The 26,160-nt window shown below is 36.1% G+C and overlaps 2 protein-coding genes and 1 long non-coding RNA gene across 7 annotated transcripts; 2 read left to right on the forward strand and 1 right to left on the reverse strand.

The window, feature by feature from the left end:
• The first annotated feature begins 269 nt into the window (after positions 1-269).
• On the forward strand, positions 270-6,085 carry LOC109172190. The gene is made up of 6 exons (XM_019321338.1): positions 270-564; positions 3,131-3,195; positions 3,651-3,773; positions 3,875-4,687; positions 4,810-5,026; positions 5,472-6,085. The coding sequence occupies exons 1-6, from the start codon at positions 270-272 to the stop codon at positions 5,816-5,818; spliced, it is 1,860 nt and encodes a 619-aa protein (XP_019176883.1). The 3' UTR covers positions 5,819-6,085.
• Positions 6,086-15,500: 9,415 nt separating this feature from the next.
• LOC109172281 lies at positions 15,501-19,677 on the reverse strand. Of its 5 annotated transcripts, XR_002052708.1 has the most exons (6): positions 19,055-19,677; positions 17,459-18,788; positions 17,164-17,267; positions 16,717-16,872; positions 16,433-16,644; positions 15,501-15,939 (listed from the first exon to the last, which is right to left on the reverse strand). It is a non-coding gene; the product is annotated as an uncharacterized LOC109172281 (long non-coding RNA). The 5 variants fall into 5 exon arrangements; XR_002052709.1 differs by having other exon boundaries at positions 16,717-16,869; positions 17,164-18,788; XR_002052707.1 differs by having other exon boundaries at positions 17,164-18,788.
• Positions 19,678-22,253: 2,576 nt separating this feature from the next.
• On the forward strand, positions 22,254-23,857 carry LOC109172191 (zinc finger BED domain-containing protein RICESLEEPER 2-like). Its single transcript, XM_019321339.1, has 2 exons — positions 22,254-23,568; positions 23,646-23,857. The coding sequence occupies exons 1-2, from the start codon at positions 22,254-22,256 to the stop codon at positions 23,855-23,857; spliced, it is 1,527 nt and encodes a 508-aa protein (XP_019176884.1).
• The last annotated feature ends 2,303 nt before the right edge of the window (positions 23,858-26,160 follow it).

A 26,160-nucleotide genomic window follows, 5' to 3' on the forward strand; every position in this document is an offset into this window, starting at 1 on the left:
CTCGTTAGTGTTGTTTCTGCAAGTTTTGTGTGCCCATGGTAAAATAATCCTTTGCCTGATCATAGGCTTAACGAAATTCTTTGATTGCTTCACATTGTGTTTTATTGTTTTATTGCATAAATTTTACCACCTTGCTCTCCGTTTGTGATTATAGAAGGAAGATAAAGGAGAGTTTGAGCTGAGGGGTGTAGCATAAAGTGAAATTCTTTGAATATTTTCTGGAATGTGTGTTTGTAGTTTTCACTCTTTTTCTACTCTGGCTTGTCAGGATGTCAGGAGAGTACCGTGCCTTTGTTGCATGGGAAGAAAAATTTATTGCTGAGGAGAAGGGGAGTCGAATTATTCACTATTATTTAAAGGATACTGTGGGAGGTTCACTCCTTGCAGTTGTGGGCAGAGAAAGAAGTATAAGGCACATTACCTATACGGTTTCTGGAGAGTTTCTAGACTACTATAGGTGCTGGAATGCCCCCATTGCTGGCACAAAATGGCGTGCGAGACGTGATGTTGTGGAGTGGCTCATATCATTGGTTCCAAGGCATCACCCGTCATCACCAATTTCGGGTATTCACTATTCATGTACAAGTCTTAGTATTCAATCGTTTATTTTGAGTGAATATCTTCCCTAGGATACATGGTAGGCTATTATGGGTTTGGAGTTTTTTGTTAGTTCCATTGTGTTGTATAGGTTGAGTGGTCTCTATATGACATTTGAGTACTACTGACTCTGTTACAATGCAGTATCTGGTCTCTATATGACATTTGATTGACCTGAATGACTTGTTAGTGATTAGAGAATAATCGTATCCATACAAATAACCGGAGTATGATAAACTTGTCCATAAGGTTTTGTCTCTTTGCAACACATAAGAGTTATTGGTTTTATTTGACTGAGTGTATCTAAAACATCTTTACAAAAGAGGTATGCGAACAAGTTGAACTAAATTAACACAAAGCTCTAGTGCTCTATAGAGTTGGTTACCCATTTTTAGCTGAAATGGTGATTAGAAGTTCGAATTAAAATCAACCTGGTTTTACAATGATGACAGAGAATCAAAACTGCAACCAAATAGCAAGGCTAGGTTTCTTGCACATTTTTGGTAGATATTACCTTTCAAAGAATATTGAACTATTTTGTGTTTAATGGCAATGCAGGGTTAAATCAAGCAATGCTAGTATCAAGCTTTTAAACTTTACCTTGTTACAACCATTTAATGTAATGTTTGCAATTGGACTATGTCATTTCTATATTTGGCCATGTGGATAAGTTGCAATGAAGCGCAACCTTCCATTGTAAAAAGTGAAATTCGTTGACTTTATAGATGAGTGTCAACTTCATATACTTCATTAGTCTATAGCCTTTTAGAGCGTGGATTTTAGCGTTATTTTGAACCGTTGACATTACCTGATGTGGCTCAAGTAACCATATTTCTGGAATATGGGGTGACGGTGTTTAAATACATTTAGAATACCAGATTTAGCAATCATTAGGAAATAAATGGGAAATATACACGTGTACGAGTACACATAAAATTGCCGCCGAATCAATTTGTTTGTACTTAAATGTGAAAGGCGTTTCGATACATTGTCTTTGGGGAAGGCTTTACCCTTTTTCAGATCTTCAAATTCTTCGCCTTGAACGACACTTGCAATCAGGGTAAACTCCAGCTCTTTTGACTTATTTTTCTTCTATTCACTACTAGGCAATTCATCCAGTTAGTCAATCAAGGTAAACTCTGCTTGTTGCATTTGTTTCTTCACGTGCTTGTTGATCGTTAGGTGAAATCAAGTTCTGTGGAAGAGAAAAAACGTGGAATGATTGTTTCGTTTGATCGTATCAATAGATTTTTATTTGAAGGGCTTTCTATTTACGTTGAGAAAGAAGATTTAGTGTCTAGTTGGCTTATTCTTTTACTTTAATTAGTCAAATCATTTCTTGATAGGAACAATAAATTTTTAGGCACTCTGCATTTTTCATATTTAGGGCTAGATGTTTGTTTTTCTTGCTCATTCAGGAAATCAAGACCATTTTTAGATATCAGTCGAAAACTTTGCTTTTGAGACATCAATTTCTTAATCTCTATGAATTTTTTTATTTTTATTTTTTCCTGGAATTCTTGAACTGGATATATCTTTCCTATTTATTTTCATGATTATGCAAACAGTAAAAATTTGTCCTCCTGCCTTTTTGCTTGCTCATTTTTAAAAATTTCTAACCATTAACTATTCCTAAAGTACCTGGTCAACAAAATTTTTCTACTTTTGAAGCCAAAAACTGTTAACCTGGCCTCATAGATTATCCATTTATATCACATTTTGGTGTTGACTGAATGAATGATATAGTTTTGGCGGTATGACTCTTACCTTCAGCACTATACTGTATTTGGGATTTCATGTGTTCTTTTCCATCTTTAGTAATCTGGTTTATGTTGAGGATTTACATATCATAATTTATGCTTGAGACATGTCCTGTGTGCATCCTTGTTTTCTTCCATCTCTTTTCTGTAATAATTTTGATTCAGATTTCTTGTGTCCCTACCAAGAATTTATATCTCCTCTCCCTAATTTATATATACTTGGGGGGACTGGTTGATTGGTTCACTGAATTGCAGTCTAAATCTTAGTCCACAATGTTTAACTAGAATATGGATGGAAGATTGCTGAATATTCTTTTACCCAAAAAGAAAAAGAAAGAAAGTAGATAGGGGCTCAACTGTTTCATTCATAATGTAAGTCATAGGCTCATAGCCACATCTAGGAAGTTCTGGCACAAAATGCCTTGGTAATCTCAAGGGCTGATTAATATTCACAGCCCTTGAACCTCTAATCAGTAGCCAAAGAGGTAAATTTTCATATTCACAGTTCTTGGTGTTACAATGTCCCTTTGTGGCAATCTCATGGTAGTTCTGATTTTAATCACTAAAAGTAATCCTCAATTCAGCGCTAAGCTATGCACGTAGAAAGCAAAAGAGAGGGGAGTGGTTTTCTTCTGTTAAAAGAAAAGATTACATGAGTTGTGGGCTGTCCTCATTTTCCAAAGTTTTGGTTGAAGAGATTACATAAACTGTTCTCTTGTGCTTTTTCCTTAATTTTTTCTCTTCTAATGAATTAAATATCTCTCTTCATGCAGATCCACAAATTTCTGAATCAACAATGGCTGCTATCACTAATCCTGGAATCCAGCTTGCGGACAAGGTCTTAACTTCATTCTCTGCAATTTTGCATGCACACAAGCCTGTGTGTGTTTGTGCATGTTGATATATGTATTTGTGTGTGCATGTGTGTTGATATTTTTTTGGTTAGACCATGAGGTGTCTTGAGCAGGCCCTAACTGTAGGAGGTACCTTTAAGCCTGTACCATACTCAGACTAATCCTCATTCACACCAGGCTGGCCCAATTAAGGGGCAAAGTGCTGGCCATATTGGTTTTTCCATACGAGAGGGGGGTTTGAACTCCCGGCCTCTCTTAAGGGATGAGAGTGCACAACCACTCACGCCAACCAAGCTGGTTATGTGTGTTGATATTAATGTTTGATGTGTGTGTGTGTGTTGATCTTGCTCTTATGGTGAGATTGTACTTAGTTTTTCTTCAGTTACCATGTTTGTGGAATTGTGGCTCAAAGAAGTAATGGACAAATATTTTATTTCAGGAAATTGTTCCCAGAAAATTGAAACCAGAAGTTTCTGATATAGCGTGGTTAGGAGAAGCTTCGATCTGTTCCAAGAGGCTCAAGCACTACCCGGCTATTTTCAGTAATGGACTTGTAATAGCTGTAAGTACTATGCTCCCTTCATTAGCTTGAATCGGTTTACTCCCTCTCAGTACATTCTTCCTTCTGCAGGAAAGGTCTGACAATGTTCTCTTGATTCTCAGGCACATTCCTTTGTATCGATCATGGTGGATGAAGAAAGCCACTCCCTTGGTTACATAGAAGATCTCTATGAGGACAAGAACGCTCTGAAATGCGTTAAAATTCGCTGGTTTCACCATCTTCGGGAAGTAAAATGTGTAATTCCTCAGCTAGATACACATCCTCGAGAAGTATTTATCACGCCTCATGTCCAGGCGATCGGTGCTGAGTGTATTGATGGCCCTGCTGCTGTTTTGACTCCTAATGATTACCAGAAATATGCTGGAGCTCTTCCAGAGTGTTTATTGTCGGGGACCTTTTTATGCTCTAGGGAGTTCAAAGACAACAAGGCTTTCCCTTTCTGTTTAAATAAATTACAAGGCTACTACAATCAAGCTATTTTCAGCATGTTACATAGGCAAAGTGTTTCGCAGCAAACGGTAGAAGGCCAGAAAAAACAAGAAGAAAAAGGTTCAGCCACCAAAGGTCCGCCAACGCAGGTGACTAAGAGGATTAGAGATCAAAGTGATCAGATTTCGGAGACTAGCCTTTCGGGCCCTGGCTCCCAGGTGACAAAATGTGAATCAACTCGCCAGAAGTTGAAAATCAAAATATCTCGGAAAGGACCAATTGGAGTTCAACCCGTTGGGCCTCAGCCTCAGCCTCAGCCCCAGTCCCATGCTTCTTTCAAAGTTGGTGAAAATATTGAGTTCCTATGTCAGGATAGTGCCATGAGAGGCTGCTGGTTCAAGTGTACGATCGTTCAGGCAAAGCAACGTCATCTGAAAGTTCAATACTTTGATGTGAACGATGTTGATGTGCCTGGAAAACTGGAGGTATGTTAATCCTCTAAAATCATCACTTTAGTTGCGTAGTGCTTCAACTAAAAGATCTGAGAACTTGTTTCGTACTAGTGTAGAATCTTCTCTTACCACCCTTTTCTTTGTTTGACTTATAGGAGTGGGTTCCTGCATCAAGAGCTGCAGCTCCTGATAAATTGGGCATGAGATGCCCTGAACGCCTTACAATTCGACCTTGGCCTCGTAAGGAATCTTCAAACCGTTCTTTTGAAGTAGGAGATGCAGTTGATGCATGGTGGTGTGATGGTTGGTGGGAAGGCATCGTAGCTGGATTTGATGTTTCCCGAAGTGACCACTTCGAAGTTTATTTCCCGGGTAATTTTCTTCTGCTGCCAAACTCCATAGGTTGTTTTATTGACCGAAGCCACACCCACCACTCGAGAAATGTGTGTTTATTGAATGCACAAAATTGTTCTGTGGACCTAGCTAGGGACATCAAGTACATTCAGATATTGCATTTCTCTTTGCATTTGTTCAATTATAATTTGGATATTAGAAGACTGATTTCCCTGAGAAATAGCAGCAGGTTTGGTTCACGGAATAGGCCTGGAATGGAATGACATTCCCGGGAACAGGCCTATTCCATTGTTTGTTAATGCATTTTGTTCCTGGGAAATGGGAATGAGCTATTTCCCTTGTAAGGGGAATAGCTATTCCAGCCACACCCCGGGTATTAGGCTATTCCTGGGCCCTTGCAAAGGGTCTTGATCATGTGTAGAATTTTCTTCCAATAATCATTATATTGCGTTGCCAATTTCAGGTGAAAACAAGTCAATGACATTTCCAAAGAAGAATTTGAGGATTTCAAGAGACTGGATTGATAACAAGTGGGTGGATATAAAACCAAAGCCCGATATATGCTCATTCATATCTGCAGCTGCCGTTGGCTCTAAGTCAACGATCTCATCATGCTCGACTTTGGACAAGGCATCTAAGGTCACCGCACCATCTGGCGATACCAAATCTCTGACAGCTCCCAAGCCTGGAAAAGATGTAGCAGAACTCGACTTGAAGAAGCGGTTGAGTGTAAATGACCAAAAAGAGGCAGGGACCGGCAATCATGTGGGGCGCCATGCTTCGGGTAAGAAGGGGAAGTCTGTTAAATGATAGGGAAGTTTATAGGAGCATGGGAGATGGGGAGAAAGATCAGTGGTTTGGCTGCAAAGGGATTGCTTTTGAGTTTTATGTGGTGGCACCATTGATTGGTGTAAATACTATATAGCCTTCATATAGAATTACAGAAATATGCAATGCTAGAACTTGTGAAAAAACATAGGGGTATCATTGCAAGGCTTTTACAACCTGACATTAGAGTCTTGTGGATTTTGGTTCCAAAGGAGCCAATATATGGTATGCATTGCTGTTTTATGTTGACATTGTTTTGGCTTCTTGGGAAGGAACCTTTGCTATATTGGGTGACGAGGGAATCCGACAGCCACTATCTGTGGATGTGTAGTTGGTGAATCCCGCCTTGTAACCTTAGCTGACAAAGGACCACAAATAGGTAAACCAGCTTAGGTTGCCTATAGTTGACCGGTTCAAACCAAGATGGCTGGGATTTGAACTCGTGACCTTTGTTATATTATTTTGTACTAGATCGAGCTTTTTATTTTAAGGTGGTTTATTTTAAATTAGATTACATGACTCTTGGGTCAGATTTGAATGTTTCTTTTTTTTTTTTTTTTAGAAAAACCAGTCATCTTGATTAGATAGTGTTTCTCTTCAAGGAGCTCTCTTGGTGTTTAGGTTTTACAAGTAAATATTTAGGTGTTTAGTAGCTAGCTTAGGCGAGTTTAGTAGTAAATATTTATGTTTTTTCTCTTGTAAAATTAAAGTTATATAGTTTGATCTTGAAAAGTTGGGTTCTTTGCTTACTAAGTTGGGAATTAATCGTAGACTGTCTTGTGTTTACACACATGAACAAAATGATTATGTTTTTTACAAAGAAGGAAGGGCGAATCCCCGGGTAAAAAGGCAAAAATCAATCACCACGGGCATAAGGTGCCTCGATACAGTCCTTGTGAACACACGCGTCAAGATCGGCGTTTGGGCAAAAATAAAGCAGGACCAAATCGGAGTGAAAACGAGGATTCTTCGCCAGCCAATCCGCTACTTGATTTTGTTCTCTCAAAATATGATAACAAGTGGCACTCCAATCTTTTTTCAACCAAGATTTGTACTCAAAAATGAGGTTATTAAGAGTTCCTCCACGGGTGGCGTTAAAAAGCGGATCATTAATCCAGTTGACGATATTGGCCGAATCACTTTGGATAGCCACCTTGGTAAATTTCATGTCCCAAGCTACTCTAAAACCAGTGAGGATCACCCAGACCTCAGCAACATCCGCAGGACAGTATCCAAGTTTACGTTGAAATCCCACGATCCACTCGTCTTTATGATTTCTCAAAACTCCACCGCAACAAAAATGATTATGTTGAATGTTGAAACAAACACATTGTTAAAATCGGGCTCACTCTAATTGTCCATGCTTTTATTCCTTCCCCTTTTTGGGACTTTGCCTTTGAAATTGATGTCTACCTTATAAACAAAATGCTCTCTTCCACTTTAGGCAATTCTACTCATTATCTATTACATTGGTCTCATCTTGTAATTGTGGTTCACGGTTTAAAAACACATAAATTACATTATTCTAATTCATAAAATATATTATTATAACACATAAAGTACATTATTTTAACTTATAAAATATATTATCTTATCTCATAAATTTCATTATTCTAACACAAAATGCATTATTCTAACACATAATGTACATTATTTTAACTCATGAAATATATTATCTTACCATAGAATGTTCATTATTCTAATATGTGCGCGGAGCAAGGATTTTTTTTTAAAACATCAAAATGATGTCGTTTTGAATCGTGGTCCATACAATAATTTGCCGCATTCGTACGGCAAATTATTGTGTGGACCAAAACTACGTATGTTGAATTTTAGGAGTTAGAATAATGTATATTAAATGTTAAAATAATATACTTTATGTGTTAGAATAATGAAAGTTTTGTGGTAAGATAATGTACTTTATGAGTTAGAATAATGTACATTATGAGTTATAAAAATGTATACTGCGGTGGGTCGCGTGAAATAAAAAATACGCGAAACGACGTTTTTGTGCTTTCAGATTATGTGTCTGCAATTAACAATTTTGTGCCTGTAAGGCAAATAACATATTAACTACAAACATAAAATGGTAACCAGAAACACATAAACGGTTAACTACAGATACATAATATATCAACTACAAACACATAATTTTTGAATTAGAATTCACAATGCAAGATGGATCTTGGTCCATGATATAACAATTGAGGAAACCTTATCACCATCACTCTGCTGCAATTTCAACACAAAATTGAAACCAAGATTCAAAGATTGTCCTCAACCTGGTATCCCCAAACATGTCAAAGGGATCTACACTGCAATGCCTGACTGAAATTTCTCCACAGTAATGAGTATATCACTGCATTTGCTGGGAACTGACACTATAAGCACACAGCCTCTCAAATCATATGTATCAATTTACTCATCATATCTTATTCTTACACACTGGCTGCACCAATGACAACTTTACACCAACTCTGTAAACTATAAAGGCAGCATAGCTTTACATATTTCATTTGACATCCAAACTATTAACATTCAACCACTGGACAATAGCAAATACAAAGATAGCCTAAGCAATAAAACAGAGAAAGATTTGAACTGAACAATGAAGACGAATGAAAGTGTAGGAGCAAAAAACATAAATGAATGGAAGGAAGGTTGCAAATTGCAATACTGACCGACCAACGTCATCAATAGAAACAACATAAGCTAACTTTTCAGATTTAGCATCTAAATGATTTCCGACCTCACGCGAATTGAAATCAATATCTGGTATTCTGCCATGTCCTAAAATATCAGAACAATAGAAATTAGAATGGCAATATACATCTGGAATGCCACCAATCAAGATTTGCTGCAGAAAGATCAGAGGTTGCTGATGATACTCTTGCACCATCACAATTGCCTCTATGTAAACTGCCTACATTATTTATCCATCATCCATAAAAACATCAAATTGCACACAAAAAATCTTTATGCATAATCTCAAATTACAACCCTAATTTCCCCTAAACTCAATAAATCATCAAAACTACTAAATTTTCCAAATAACCAATCTATACAAACTGCCGCTGCAACTTCAATTCATTTCTAAAACTTCAGTCCGCACAATTTAAACTAAACAATTAAAAAGAAAAAAAAAAAAGGAGTAGGAAAATAATGTGAGGGTGAAATGAAATTGATAATGGAAATGAATCAAAGCTAACCCATCTCTGCCATTCCGTTCAGTGAAGCAAAGCTTCCAGGCTATGTCTCTGCTTCACATATAAGCCCAGCCCCCCTTCAACAAAAACGATGCAATTTCCATATCAAAAAAAACCAAGGCTTCATCTACATAACTACATTCCTAAGTTTTTGGTGAACAATGATACAACGCAAATCTCATATCTGTCAAACGCCAGGCATAAACATAAGTACATCAGAGTTCTCTGCTCCATTTTTTCCCCATGAAAGGCTCGCAGGATCCCACATCGGAACCAGAAGAGGAACGTTTCTTCTTAATAAGTGCGTAGGTAGAAGCTTTGTTCGCTGGGCTTGGTAGCGCGAGCTTGTAACCTAAGTGGGAGCATTAAGATGGTGGAATAATTGGGCTTACCTTGAAGGCTGGGCTTGTGGTGCTATCCACTGGCCTGCCCGTTCCAAGTGGTGAGTCCGGCCGTGGAGTCTCTGCGAAGGCGGAGGCCTCTCGACCATTAGATCGGAGGGCACCGCGTCAGGCTGGTTTCACAGAGCAGCGAACACCTCCTCCTCTCTGCAGTGGAAGGATAACAGGCCGGAGCATCTTCAGTCCACTAGAGCTGATGGGTTGTCCAAAATTAAACCACCATCTTTTTCCTTCCTGAGCTTAGTGAAGTCATTTTTAGTCCAGAAGGAGGAACCTTACTGAAGTCATTTTCACAGCGTTCTATTACCATTATATCCAGGTATGCTTCTCAGTTTTTTAATCATTTTATTGTCTTTTTTTAAAAAAAAAAAATTAATTTTCCAATATAGAACTATAGAAGCACATTTTCTAACTTTTTAGACTACACTCATTTTTCAAATATAACTTTTTAGACTACATACAACATTATAAAATTATTATTCAAAAATTTAAATGCTTTTTTAAAATTAAATATTCAAAATATTTATGAATATGTTTCGTATTGAGACTCCTCAATATTTCCTTTAATTATAATGATATTTTCACTTACAGCTCGTTTAGTTCCTACAAAATATTTGAAGGGAAATAGAATTGAAATTCTATGGAAAATAAATTTCAAGAGAATAATTGTTTGGTTGGTGAAAAAGAAATTACTGAGAATATGAATTTCATTGTTTGATTGGTGAAAAAGAAATTACTGAGAATATGAATTCCATTGTTTGGTTGAGTTTGAAATGGTAAGGAATAATGAGTATAATGACAAATATAACCATACACAACAATAACAATATAATAAGAGTAATTAATAGAAAATGGTGAGAGTAAAATTGTCTCATGGAAAACAAAATACCTAGGATGAGCTAGGAATGAGTTTTCCTCATTCTTAAATAAAACTTTTTCGAGTTATTACCATCTGAGGTCCCCCGAGTATAGTGGTTTTGCCACGTTTAGTCCTAAACTTTCAAACTGATCATTTGTGGTCCTTCGACTTTTAAATTTAACCATTCGTGGTCCAAGTTAACCACTCATGGTCCTCTAACTTTTAAATTTTAACCAACTACAGTCCTTTCAAGAGAACCACGAGTGGTTAAATTTCGAAAGTTGAAGGACCATGGGTGTTTAACTTGGACCACGAATTATTAAATTGGAAAGTCGAAGGACCACAAATGGTCAATTTGAAAGTTTAAGACTAAACGTGGCAAAACCACTATACTCGGAGGACCCCATGTGGCATTACCTCAAACTTTTTCCAATGGAAAATATTTTCCATCCAACCAGACAACATAAAATATCATTTTCCTTCACTTTTAGGAAAACATTTTTCATCCAACCAAACACCCCCTTAGGCTTTGTTTGACACAACTAACTAAAAAGTTAGCTGAAAATTGAAAGCTGAAATCTAGTAGTTTATAGACTAAATGACTGAAATTAAGGTGTTTGATAAAATTAGAGGTTGAATAAAATGATACGGGTAAAAAGAAATAAAATGACATTTTTGTAAATTTATAAATTCTAATTTAAATATTAATATATATTACAATTCAAAGTCTAAATATATATAATTGTATGTCGATCAAAATATTTTTATAATATTATAATAAATTTTTTTTGTGCAACGCACGAGTGAAAATACTAGTAGATAAACAAAAAGATTATAGCTAAGTTATATGGATATTAAAAATTAGGTTTTTTGTCTTTGAAAAAATATCTCGTTTCACAAATTGATGGAAACTTCATAAATGTTTCAAAACAATTTATCTAATTTTAGAAACTTTTAAAATACCTATTTTCTAGTAAGAATATGATAAATAATTAATATTTATGCATAAATGAAGAGAAATATTTGTAAATACACATTTATATTTTTATATTTATACTTTTTCACATGTTCTGTATCCAAGGATTCTCGCCCTCATTTTTTCGTTTTCATGCAACCTAGACAGAAACTCCTCAACCAGTTGGCATTTTCAATCACTTTTCTCAGAATTCTTGCATCCAAACATAAATAGTTGTGTAACCATCATCATTAAAGAAACATATAATGAAATTATCACTTGTTTGTGTTGTTATTTGTATTTTTGTAATATTTTTGTAGTATCCAGTAATTTAAAAAAAAAAAAAAAAAAAAAAAAAGGGATAAGGGTCAAATAGATCTTTTAACTATATGCCAAAGTGCAATTAAACTCTTAAAGTAAGAAAAATTTCAATTAGACACCTTAACTCCTTAGTTTGATACAATTTAACCATTAATTTTTTAAATTTGTGCAATTAGATCAATTTGTAGGTAAGCTTAAGGTAATAACAAGTAAATTTTAAAAAAAAATAATAAATAAAAGAAAATCAAAGATTGCCGGAGAAGCCGCCAAGCCGGCAAATTTTTCCGTCCATCCGATCATGTTGCACAAGAGAGAAGTTTGACCTCAACTTATTTAAGTACCACACACCATCATATTAAGCATCAGGTAGCATTATTTTAGGTATTCTTTTTTCTGTTAGACTTCAACCTTTAAACGAGATGACAAATGATAAGCGTCAAGCTTTGAACGAGATGACAAATGATAAGCGTTTGGAGGAGTAAAATTGATAGAGTAAAATTTAGAAGTACATATAATCTGTGCATAACTACTTTCGCAACCTACTGAAGCACAGAGAGTCAATAACACATCGACTGAGGCTCGAACCCACAACCTCCCATGTAGGGGTAATCACGGTTCGATTCGAACTGGAGGTTCAAACCTTAACCGTGCACTGTAGAACCGAAATCGGAACCGAACCGTCCGTACAATTCCGATTCCGGTTCCTAACAGGAACCAATAAGGTTCCGGTTAAGGTTTGTGTAATAAAGGAACAGGAACCGAATGGTTCCTGTTCCAAACCGTAAAAAAAATAAAATTAATTAAGTTGAAATTTGAAAAGCCAAAGCCGCAAGTAGGGATGGCAATTCAACCCGCCTCCGACAGGGAAAACCGGTCCCCGCCCCGACGGGGGCTGGTTCGGAGATTTTTTTCGGGAAACGGGGGCGGGGATGGGGAGAATTCTCCCATCCCCGCCGGGGTCGGGGACGGGGACGGGGAGGGCATCCCCCGCCCCGTCCCCGGCCCCAATCCCCGATCCCCGATCCCCGTCCCCGTCCCCGATTCCCCGTATAATATTAAATAAATAAATAAATATTATATATATATATATATATATATATATATATATATATATATATATATATATATATATATATATATATATATATATATATATATATATATTATTAATAAACTTAAAAGCAAAACATTCATGAACATTCACAGGAGTGCTGCCTGCCTGTGCCGACTGCCTCTATAATAAAAATAAAATATTATAATATATATAATACTAGTATTTGTCCCTTGCGATGCATGAAAACTATGTTATAAAAATATACCCTATATGAGGTTTATTCATATATAAAATTTTTGTTATTTAAAAATTATTATGTGTGAATTCCTATAATAAAATTATGAACATAAATATATTTACAATTAAAATAATATTTAAGGTGGGTGATTACTACAAATCTTAAACTATATTAAAAATTTAGTACATAGTATTTAATATTACAAATTTTTAAGAACTTAGTAAACTACAATAGTAATTGAATTACAATTTTAGAGTCACCACGGATCAAAATTTTTAGACCTTTGAGATTTCTAACTCTAGATGTAGCAACATACAATTGACCTTTAAAGACCAAAATCACAATCTTAGTTCGAACATTGATTTTTTCTTCCAAATACTATCGAATTAAGTGTGTAATCAATAAAAGATGAGAACTAATAATTCGAGAATATAATCTTAATGTTACTAAGCCTACTTCACGTCAATTAAGTTGGATAGTGTTGTTGGATAGTATCTGATGAATCCACGAATAACGCATCTTTGTCTCCGTAGTCCTCAATATACACATCAACAATCTTAAATATTAGGCCGCCTAGCTATGCCATATATTAATTTCAAACTTATGAATTTTGGGGTTGCATGCAATAAAAAGTATATTTTAAATATACTAAGGGTACATTATATATGTATGTAAAGTACTTTCAATATAAAAATAATGTATTTTTAATATATTAAAAATGTATTTGATATTCATGATCCATACAATTATGTGGACCATCGTTCACACAATATATATATATATATATATATATATATATATATATATATATATATATATATATATATATATATATATATATATATATATATATTAGAAAATGTCAATGGAAATTATTATCATTATTATTATTGCAATTATTATTATTATTGTTATTGTTATTATAATTAACAATATTATTCTGGTCTTGTGAAAATTAAATGTTAATTATTATTATTTAATTTTCACAAGACCATATGACTTTATTATATATAGGATTAATAAACTTATAGTCCAGTAAAACAAACTATTATAATATATATAATATTAATGAACTTACTTATTCCATTAGTTTTTATTAACTTATTAGCTATTTCATTTAGTTCAGTACTCAACAGTAGTTTTGGTTTGTTTTAGTTCAGTACTTTTGATTAAGTTATTAGTTAATTAGTTTAATTTTAATTTGTTTTGATTAACTTATTAATTACTTATTATTGTTGTTGCATTTCCGATAAATTATTTCTTGTTTTGTTTTTTTTTTTTTCATTGCATCATTCAAAAAATGGGGCGGGAATTCTCCGTCCTCGAAAAATCCCCGCGGGGGAGGGGATGGGGAATAATTCCCCATCCCTGCCGGGGAACGGGGCGGGGACGAGGAATGGGGATCCATTTCGGGGATGGGGACGGGGACCCCATTCCCCACCCCTGCCCCGCCCCGTTGCCATCCCTAGCCGCAAGGCTTTGGCTTTTCAAAAGTCTAGACCAGCAGGGCACTGGTGTAGGCTTGTGGCCTGCTGGCCGCCAATAGGATGGTCATTGACCAAAACTTAAAAACAATAGTATTTTTTTTAAAATTCCGGTTAGAACCGGCGATTCCAACCGGAACCGTCAGTTCGTGAACCGAAACCTTAATATAATGTTCTGGTTTCACCATTTACGGAACTGAAACCGGAATCGCAGTCACCCCTATTCCCATGTAACTATGTAAGAGTTCAACTTGGTACCATTGGACCGCAAGATCCTTGATAAAAATAATATATTTTTAATATATTAAAAATATATGTTTTTTATGGTCCACACAACACTGTGGAGCATGATTCACATAAAATTTTCCTTCTTATTGACTTTCTCAATACAACTCATTTAGTGATCCAAGCCCAAACAAAAAAATCTCAATCATTATTGTGTGAACCATAGTCCACACAAGTTGTGTGGACCATATTTTGTATACTAAAAAATAATGTACACTCAGTACAAAAATAATGTATTTTTAGTATATTAAAAATGTTCATTGTATTCAGAGAATGCACATTATTTGTGTACTGAGTGTACATTATATTATATAATGTACATTCAATATATAAATAATGTACACTTAGTATATTAAAAATGTACTTTTTGTTATGGTCCACATACCACTGTGTGGACCAATTTGTCAAAAAATGGTTGCATTTTGGACCTCAATCTAAAATAACTTTCAAATTATGTGTCTGCACTCTGTAGTTACATTTTGTACCTACAATTAACGTTTTTGTGCTTGTAAATTGAAGGCAAATAACATGTTAACTACCGACACAAAATGATAACCACACACACATAAAATGTTAACTGTAGATATATAATATATTAATTACAAACACATAATTTTTTAATCAGAGTCCATAATGCAAGATGGACCTTAATCCATGGTATACCAATTGAGGAAATCTTATCACCATCACTCTGCTACAATTTCAACACAAAATTGAAACCAAGATTCAAAGATTCTCCTCAACCTGGTATCCCCAAACATGTCAAAGGGATCTACACTGCAATGCCTGACTGAAATTTCTCCACAGTAATGAGGAAACCATGCATGAGTATATCACTGCATTTGCTGGGAACTGACACTATGAGCACACAGCCTCTCAAATCATATGTATCAATTGGAAACACAATGAAATTGGACAAAACTAAGTTTAAAATTACAAATTTATGGTTTTGGTTATACAACATTACACTATCAGAGGATCCTGATGGCGTAGGTTTGAAACCATGCAGCCTGATGTGGAAAGATGAATTATGCACATTTGTACCACTAAAACACCCTCGCTCCATCCAGCCGTTAAAGAATAGATAATCTACGAATGAACAACTTATTTTCACAATGGAGCAATACCCTTCTTCAAAAGCATATCATAGACTCTATCCACTTTGGTTGTTTTGATTTGGAAGAAGGTATAAGCATCAGACATTTTGGTGATGTCTCCGCTGTATGTGTACTGTCATCAATTCTAGCATCTTAAGATAATGTGGCGGCGGCATCCTAATGTCACCACATACTTGTTTCTCCTGTAATTCTCGTAATGTGACAAGTTAAACTCATGCTATTCACCATCAAATGTCTAACACTAAAAACAATCCAAACTTCTACCCCAAACTAAAAGAATCTTTACGTACAAGGATATAAAAATCTTTTTCGTGTTTGGGATAATGGTCAAATAGACACTCCAACTATATACCAAAGTGCAATTAGCTCCTCGAACTTTTAAAAAAAAAACCTTCAATTAAACCCTTAAACTTATTAAAATTGTTAAAATCATGAATGGACAGGGGGCATCTGATCAGTTCAAACCACAACTGTAAGGTTGAATCCAACCAGTTAGCTAGTTGAACACATAGCAGTATAAAACCCATTTCTTTATCTCAACTCTCCCATTGGCCATGTGGGACTCATGTCAACAGTAACAAGTGCAGAGAGAAAAGCAATAAAGAAAGACTGATGTATTTTCAGAAAAGCAAATCATACATGTAAATATGTTTTTCAGGAATGAGAGCAACCAACCTTGAGTTCTTTTATTCTTTTCAGAATTCTATGCTCTGAGATTATAGCCTTAAGTAGTTCTTTCATGCTCTTCCCTGGAATGAAAACGCATGAAGGCATCATAGCGTCGCCATATATCCTTCTCTTCTTGAGATAACGTCTTCTCAAATTCAGTTGGATAGAGCAAATTCCTTTCTGTTATGAAATCTTTTCTACGTTTTCTCTCATCGAGCCTGCCAAAGTTTTCATTTTGCATTCAGTCTAGCACTGGAATGAAAACGCATGAATGAACAGTCTGGATTCACCTGAAATGTAGTCTAAATTTTCTCCATTCCAGGCATTCCTTTTTCCTCCTTGATCTGTGCAACCACACTTAGCAATGGGTGAATCCTATCCTACCTCAACTTTGCACTCATAGTCTCACACTGTTTGCTCAGCCAAGTCTTTTGCACCTCATCCTACTAAGTATATACATTTTAAATTAAGCATCAGACGAGAAGATAAAGGCAGCATATATATTTCATTTGCAATACCATATATCTAAAACATTCACCAATCTGTAAACTGTAAAGGCAGCATAGCTTAAGATATTTCATTTGACGCCCAAACTATTAACATTCAACCAGTGGACAATAGCAAATACAAAGATAGCCTAAGCTGATAGCAAGCATATAAAACAGAGAAAGATTCAAACTGAACAATCAAGAAGAATGAAAAACATAAATGAATAGAAGGATGCAATGCTAACCGACCAATGTCATCAATAGCAACAGCATCAGCTAAGTTTTCACATTTAGCATCTAAATGATTTCCGACCTCACGCGAAATCAATATCTGGTATTCGATCTGCCATGTCCTAATTAAAATATCAGAACAATACAAGTGTTAACATGTTCCATTAGAATTACTTAGTTCAAGACTTGAAGTAATTAGAAATTAGAATGGCAATATACAACTTAGACACTTGATAACTCAACAAAAACTTGCAAACCAATTTCTCAATCAAATCAAAAAAGTCAAAGCTCGTCAAACCATGGATAGCAGCACCTGCCCAAGTTGAGCTGAGGTTCCCATTAGTGAAATTTGTTGAATTTGGAGCCAGAGCTCATTGCGACACTGGGACTTGTGCTGTCAAGGGAACTTCTTAAGAGTACACTCAAATTCTCAATTTTTTCATCTTCACCATCTTTGGAAATAAGAGGTAGCCTCAACCTTTGAGCAACTTCTGCAGCTACAATCCGAATTGAAGCTCAAGAGCTTCATAAACCTTAAATGTTTTCAATTACCACCAAATATGACAAAAACAAATTTTTGACCGATTTTATTTCATGCATATTTCTGTCCCTCGAAATAAGAAAAATGCTACAAAATATAGTTTTAAGGGTGATGCTTTCAGCAAAATTCATCTTCTAAATATCTTTCTAAATTGAAGTGGTAAATGGTTCACAAAAAGGATGAGATTTTACAAGATTGTTAACATTATGCCAATTTTTATATTGACTCCTATTGTTTTAGTATACACTGCAAAAGTAAGGAAGCTGATGGCAATTTTGCAAACTGAGCTGAGGGTAATGACCCTCAACATCTCGAATGCCACTAATCAAGATTTGCTGCAGAAATGAGCCCAAACCCGACTTTTTTACTAAATAAGTCAGACTTAACTAGGCCTAATTAATTAGGCTAGGTCATAGGCCCTACAAAGGGGCTTGGCCTATTCCCTTCCTTCCTTACATTGAAACGAGGGCAATGTTTTGAGTGGCTGCTTGAATTTCAAAACGAACACCCTTCGGAAGACAGACCGTGATTCGGCCAGATTAGTTTCATCTTATGGGATGTGAAAACCAGTGTATTATAAAAAAGAATATATGTAGATAATAGTGGTTGATGGTCAACAGTAGGGATCAATGCAAATTGAACAATGTGGTGGAGTATAAATACACAATCTTTTGGGTAGAAATATAATTAGGTGGTGGGATGAGCAGACAAAATTACTGATAAAAAAGAAGGTTATAGTCCTCAACTCCTTGCATTATCAGTAATGATAAAATCACTGGCTGAGTGTGAACACTGAACTGTGCTGGTAACCTTCAGTGATTCCAAGCTTCCTATAAGCATGTAATTAGTTGTGTAAACTTCTCTAACTTTGCACTCATAGTCTCACACCTTTTGCTCAACCAAGTCTTTTGCAGCTCATCATACTAAGTATAAACATTTTAAAAACAAAAAATTAAGCATCAGACGAGAAGAGGTAAATGACCAGAAACCGCTCAGAAGCTGGAATTTCCTTGATAAAGGTTCAAGACAAAAAAATGTTTCAATCAGACAGCTCAGAAGCTGGAATTTCCTGAACATCTCCAATGACACCAATCAAGATTTGCTGCAGAAAGATCAAATTGCACACAAATTAGCATGACAACAAATCTTTATGCATAATCTCAAATCACAGCCCTAATTTCCCCTAAACTCAATAAATCATCAAAACTACTAAGCTTTCCAAATAACCAATCTATACAAACCGCCGCTGCAACTTCAATTCATTTCTAAAACTTCTGCCCGCACAATTTAAACTAAATAAAAAAAGAAAAGTAGGAAAATAATGTAAGGGTGAAATGAAATTGATAATGGAAATGAATAAAAGCTAACCCATCTCTGCCATTCCGGTCAGTGAAGCAAAGCTTTCAGGCTATGTCTCTGCTTCACATATAAGCCCTCCTTCAACAAAAATGATGCAATTTCCATATCAAAAAAAACAAGGCTTCATCTACATTCCTAAGTTTTTTGTGAACAACGATACAGCGTAAGTCTCATATCTGTCAAACACCAGGCATAAACATAAGTACATCAGAGTTCTCTGCTCCATTTTTTACCCATGAAAGGCTCGCACAATCCCACATCGGAACCAAATGAGGAATATTTCCTCTTAATAAGTCCATAGGTAGAAGCAATGTTCGCTGGGCTTGGTAGCGCGAGCCTGTAACCTAAGTGGGAGCATTAGAATGGTGGAATAATTTGGCTTACCTTTGAAGGCTGGGCTCGGGGGTGCTATCTACTGGCTTGCCCGTTCCAAGTGGTGAGTCCGGTTGTGGAGTCTCTGCGAAGGCGGAGGCTTCTCGTCTCTTAGACAGGAGGGCACCGCGTCAGGCTGGTTTCACAGAGCAGCGAACACCTCCTCCTCTCTGCAGTGGAAGGATAACAGGCCAGAGCATCTTCAGTCCACTAGCGCCTGATGGGTTCTCCAAATTTAAACCACCATCTTTTTCCTTTTGAGCTTTAGTGAAGAAGTCATTTTCAGCCCAGAAAGAGGAACCTTACCGAAGTCATTTTTCACAGCGTTCTATACTTCTATTACCATTATATCAGAGGCTTCTCAGTTTTTTTAATCATTTCGTTCTCTATTTCTATTTATTTTTTAATTTTCCAATTTAGAAGCACATTTTCTAACTTTTTAGACTACATACAACAATATAAAATTATTCAACAATTTAACAGGGCGTTTGGTTGGAGGGGGGAATTATGTGGGAAAAGAATTATAATTCTATGGGAGTTGAATTACTGAAAATAAAGTGGGAATTTAAATTCCAGTGTTTGGTTGACAGGAATAAAATTACTGGGAATTTCAATTCCAATGTTTGGTATACATGGGAATTGAAAGGAAATAAGTAGTGTAAAGTCAAAAATGTCCATTATTGTTGTTAGACATTAATTTTAAGTTAAAAAAGGAAGGGGTAATGTTGACTCATCAATATCTTTTTTTCCCAGGAATAAAAATACCAGGGGGGCATGGGATTTTAATTCTATGAAAATGGGGGAATTGCAATTCCCTCCAACCAAACTACGGAATTTAATGGCCTTTGGAATTAGGTGGGAATTAAGTGGGAAAGGAATTTAAAATCCCTCCAACCAAACGCCCTGTAAATGTTTTTAAAAAATTAAATATTCAGAATATTAGGTGCGTGAATTTTGTGTTTAATGTGTTTTGTTATATGCTTAATGTGCGTGGGTTATGTACTTAAGGTGAGTGATTTGTGTTCTTAAGGTGCGTGGTGATTTGTGTACTTAAGGTGCGCCATTTTAATGCTTAAGGTGGGTTCAATCGCACAGGAAACCAATCCCGCACCTGAAACCTTCCCTATATATATATATATATATATATATATATATATAGCAAAACACGTTTTACAAATTACAAGCACATTTTTCGTTCATTCATTTTCCGAATCTAACTTTTTAGACTACATACAACATTATAAACTTATTCAAAAATTTAAATGAATTTTTAAAATAAATATTCAGAATATTTATGAACATGTTTTGTATCGAGGGAGTATACTTCTTTATTTATTTTAATCTTTCAATTATAATTATATTTTCACTTAAGCTCTGTCTGACACTCTTAGCTAAAAAGTAAATAGTGTTTTTTTTTTTTTTTTGAAAACTAAAAAGTAGGGCTGTGCATAAACCGACCCACCCGAAAAACCCGACCGACCCGAACCCGAATATATGCACTTGGGTGGAATCCGAGCCCGAATTAGCATACCCGAACCGTTCACACGCCACGTAGCCGGTTAGAACGAGGCGGGTTGGGGGGTTATAAAATCCCCCCGAACCCGTCCGACAACCCGAATTAGGGTAAGACTGCGTATACCCTAAGGTATACGACGTCGTGTAAGCGGTGTATATATGTTGCCTTTGGAGGAAACCCTACTCATTTCCGCACCTTCCTCGTCTTTCTTCTGACTTCTGAGAACTCTCTAGAGTCGTTCTCTGAACTTCTCTCGTGAGTCTCGTCTTCCTTCTCTGAAATCTGAAACCCTAGTTAGTTCTTACGTCTCATTTCTCCATATCTCTGACTCTGTGAGACTCTGAGTCTCTGAGTTCTCTCGTTCTCTCTGAGTTTGAGTCTCCGGTGGAAGCTAGTTAATATTGTTCGGTAGAAGCCCTATTCTAGAGTCTGGACGACCGGTGGCCGGTGCGGTGGATTGTAGATTGCTGTCACGGTCTCACGGATTTGAAGCCCTTTGTTCTCGGGGGTTTGATTTGGAGAAACGAAGTAATCTCTAAACCCTAATCTTAGACATACTTAGATTATACTCTTATATATTGTGATACGTTGTTGTTATTTGTGATTCTATGATTCTAATGACTGTGACAAAGTGAATCTGTTGAGAAGTTCCGGATTGCATGTCACTTGTCCCTTATTTGTGAATTTTTGATCCTTTGATTAGGGCTTCTATGATTCTGATGACTGTGACAATGTGAATCTGTTGAGAAGTTCCGGATTGCATGTCAATTGTCCCTTATTTGTGAATTTTTGATCCTTTGAATAGGGTTTCTATGATTATATGGACTGTGACATTTTAGAATCACTTAGTTGTGATTGTTTGTGGAAGCCCCTAAGTCCCTTACACTTGTTGATTATACTTTGTCTGTATTGTTTGTGGAAGCCCCTAAGTCCCTAACCCCTGTTGGCTATTGGATGTTGCCTGTGTTGGTGAAAATGGTGGAAGCCCCAATTGTAACTACGAATTGTGAAATCCAGTAAAATGATGAATGTAAACTTCAGGCTTTCACCATCCTGATTTCTGGATTTCTTTGTCACTTTGTGTGATTAATGTGATACTATGATTGTATCCATGTATGCCTGTATGTTACTATGTTTATAACTTATAAGTTATAAGTTTATGGATGTATGACCCTTAATAGTTAATTCCTTAAAGTCCCAATTATGAAATTTAGAAAAATGATGAAGTTAGGAACTGCCTGTCTTCTTATTCTGGATTTCTCTAATTCTGACATTCTTTGAAATGGTTCCCACTGTACTGATAGTATTCCATTTCTTTAGATGGAAAATATCATAGAGTCTGGTAGTCAACCTTCCAACTCTTCACTTCATGGATCTACAGTGGTGGAAGCTCAGATTGTTGAGATAAATAATGATCAACAGAATGTGCAACCTACTGCTGCGGTTCTTCCGAAGGAAAGGAAGGTAGTTGAATCCAGATCTCCTGTGTGGGATCATTTTGAAAAGATTGTTGATGAGAATAATGTTACTATTGAGGGCAAGTGTATATATTGTGCCAAAATATATAAATGTGAGACCAAAAAACATGGTACTTCATCATTGAGAACCCACATGTTTAACTGTCTTAAAAACCCTCACTCAAAAGACACAAGGCAATCACTTCTGACCTTTCAAGCTGTTACCAATTCTGATGCATCTCCTGCTACTGTTGGTGAGTTAGGAACTTGGGTCTTTAATCAAGAAGCTATTAGGAAGGCCTTAGTTGAAATGATTATAATAGATGAACTCCCTTTTAGATTTGTTGAAGGTCCTGGATTTAGGAAGTTCATTCTGGTATGTTGTCCTAGGTTTAAGATTCCATCAAGATGGACAATTAGTAGGGACATCAATTTGATTTATGAAGAGGAAAGGCTCAAGTTGAAGTGCATGTTTAGGGGAAACACTCAAAGAGTCAGTATTACTACTGACACTTGGACTTCTATTCAGAGAATTAACTACATGGTAGTTACTGCTCACTTTATAGATGAAGAGTGGAGGCTAAATAAAAAAATTATTTCATTTGTCCCTGTCACATCACACAAAGGTGAGTCTGTTGCAAAATCCCTTGAAAACTGTTTGCTTGATTGGGGTATTAGAAATGTCTACACTATTACAGTGGACAATGCATCATCAAATGACACTGCCCTAGGTTTTTTAAAAAAGAAATTGATGTCTTGGGGAACATCTACTGTGAAGGGCAAGTACATTCACATGAGATGCATTGCCCATATTTTGAATTTAGTTGTGCAAGATGGGCTAAAACAGTGTGATGATTCTGTGAAGAAGGTTAGGGATGCTGTAAGGTATGTGAGAAGTTCACCTGCTAGACTTAAGAAATTTAAGGACTTGTCTGAATGGCTTGGGATTGAAAAGAAATCTTCTCTGTGTCTAGATGTTCCAACCAGATGGAACTCTACATATCTTATGTTACAATCTGCAATATTTTATGAGAAAGTGTTTTATTCACTTGAAGAAAGTGATTCTTCCTTCAAATCAGATTTGGGTGATTCTATTCCTAACTTTCTTGATTGGGAATCTGTGAAGAGTTTGGTGAATCTGTTGAAGTGTTTTTATGATATGACAATAAGAATTTCAGGTTCTTTATATGTCACATCTAACACTTTTTTTCTGAAATTTCTGATTTATATTGCCTATTGAATGGAATGGTGGAAGCTGGTGGTTCTGTGAAATTGATGGGGGAAACTATGAAGGTTAAATTTGAAAAGTATTGGGGGGATATAGATAAGATGAACTTGATGATATTCTTTGCAAACATTCTTGACCCCAGGGACAAATTAGAGTACATGCCAGCACAGATCTTACACATGTATGGTGAGTTAAAAGGTAAAACCTACTATGAGAAAGTGGTTGCAGCTTTTACATAGTTGTTTGATGATTATGCTGCCTTTGTTGTCCCTATTGCTCCTGTGATTCCTTCTACTGTTGTCCCTACTGTTTCTGTCATCTCTTCTACTGATTCTTCACAGTCTAATGTTGGGAAGCCCCAGGGTTTGTTAAAGTCCCAGATTAAGAAACAAAGAATGGAGAGTGGGGGAAAGAAAAAAACTGAGTTGGAAATTTACCTTGCTGAGGCATTAGTTGAAGAAGAATCTTCTTTTGACATACTTAGATGGTGGAAGCTGAATGCTGAAAGATTTCCTATCCTTTCAAAAGTAGCTAGGGATGTATTAGCTATACCAATATCCACTGTTGCCTCAGAATCTGCCTTCAGTACATCAGGGAGGGTTTTAGATCCTTTTAGGAGTTCTTTAACTCCTAAAATTGTGGAAGCTCTGGTTTGTACTCAGGATTGGCTTAGACTGCCTAATACCCCCATATCAATTGAGGAAAATCTGGAGGAATTGGAGAGATTTGAACAAGGTAACATACTAACACTTAACTTTCCTGCATTTTCTATTTACTTTTATTTTAAACTTGTCCTTGTATTTGCAGAATTGGGTGCTGATGGTGGGAGTGGAGCTGGGAGGATTGGTGGTTCTACACTTCCTACGATTCCTGTAATGTTATGCTTTATACTTTATACTACTTTATATTCTTGCATTAATGTAATCTGTATACTGTATTACTCGTGACTCATGAGGCTTGGTAACTAATTAGTAATTAGTTGCTGCCTAGTTGTCCAGTTGTCCTAATGAGGCTTGGTAACTTACTAACTTGTTGGTTGCTGCCCTTGGACCTTGGTGCACTGGACAGTGCCACAGTGGTATAACTGTTAGTTGGTAAGTTTGTTGTTGGACTCAAGGGTGCTGTACTGCTGGTAATGTATCATTGTATTATGTATTTAAGACTTTAAATAATTTAACTATTTGTTATGGCAATGATGAAAGCTTCCACCAATGATCTGAAATAAGGGATTAAGCTGGTATGTTGCTCTATCCTCATGGGGATGTTGTAGCAATTTGCCTTTAATCCTAACTTTGATATGGACAAAAAGCTTACTGAGCCAATGTTTAATATCTTATTTTCTACCTTTTATAGTTTTATAACTTATTTTGTTTTTGCTAATTCATCTTAAGTTTTGAGTATTGACAGGAAGAAGAAGAACAGTAGGCTAGAGCTAAAGTAGGAACTACTGAGCAATCTGAGCTAGGAACTTGGATATTTTTTGAATTACTGTAATTTTGGTAATTTGGTGCAATGGTGGTTGCTGCAGTGTTTTTTAGAAATTGGCTACTTTTACAGTTTTACATTTTGTATAAGCAAATTCATAATTGCCCTTGCCCATTTGACTTTTTGGAGTCTAACTGTCTAAGTACTAGTTGTCTAGTTTAGTAGCTTTACATGTAGTTTGTGCACAGTGCACTACATGTTTTTGTAAATTTTTTCAGTTTTACTTAATTTTTACATGTTTTAGTCAATTATTTAATTTTGTTTTTATATTTTAAATATCCGAGATGCATTCGGATATCCGACCGACCCGTCCTCAACCGAAATCCTATAAAACCGAAAAGATTTTACAAATTGATACAATGAGATTGGGTTTAAAAATAATAATTCGAAATCCGTGCGGTTTGGCCCTCGGAGTATCCGAACCGAACCGAACCGTTCGACGCACAAGCCTACTAAAAAGTTAGCAGTTAATAGGCTAAATAACTAAAATTAAGGTGTTTTATAAAATTAGTTGCTGACTGTGGTCTCCAAGATATGTCTTGGGTATCAATATACTTGGCACCGCTCTCATAGTACACCTAGTAGAGGAGAAACTTGACAGAATCCTTGCTACAGATTCTTGGTTAACAATGTTTGAAGGAGCTAAGGCAAATTCACTTACCTACCCGTACAACGACCATCTTCCTATTCTTCTAATGCCGACTGTGATTGAGCATTCTTCTCGCTGTAAACGCTTCTATTTTGACAATATGTGGGTGCGAGAGGATGTGTGTAAAGAGATTGTTGAGCTAAGTTGGCATAAATCAACAGGAATTGATATTCTTCAAAGGATTGAGATGTGCAGTCATGACATATGGAGGTGGGCTCGAAATTATAATAGAGAGTTTCAAAGACGTATCGATCGGTGCAAGGGTCATTTGGAAGCATTACGCCCTTGCATTGACCCTACTAGTATTTCATAATATAGTAGAGTGGAAAAGGAGTTGTTAACTATACTGGATCAACAACATACATACTGGAAGTAGAGGGCTAAAGAGCACTGGTGGGAATATGGTGA

Source organism: Ipomoea nil, unplaced genomic scaffold (genome assembly GCF_001879475.1).
Source record: "Ipomoea nil cultivar Tokyo-kokei standard unplaced genomic scaffold, Asagao_1.1 scaffold0415, whole genome shotgun sequence".
Classification (NCBI taxonomy): Eukaryota; Viridiplantae; Streptophyta; class Magnoliopsida; order Solanales; family Convolvulaceae; genus Ipomoea; species Ipomoea nil.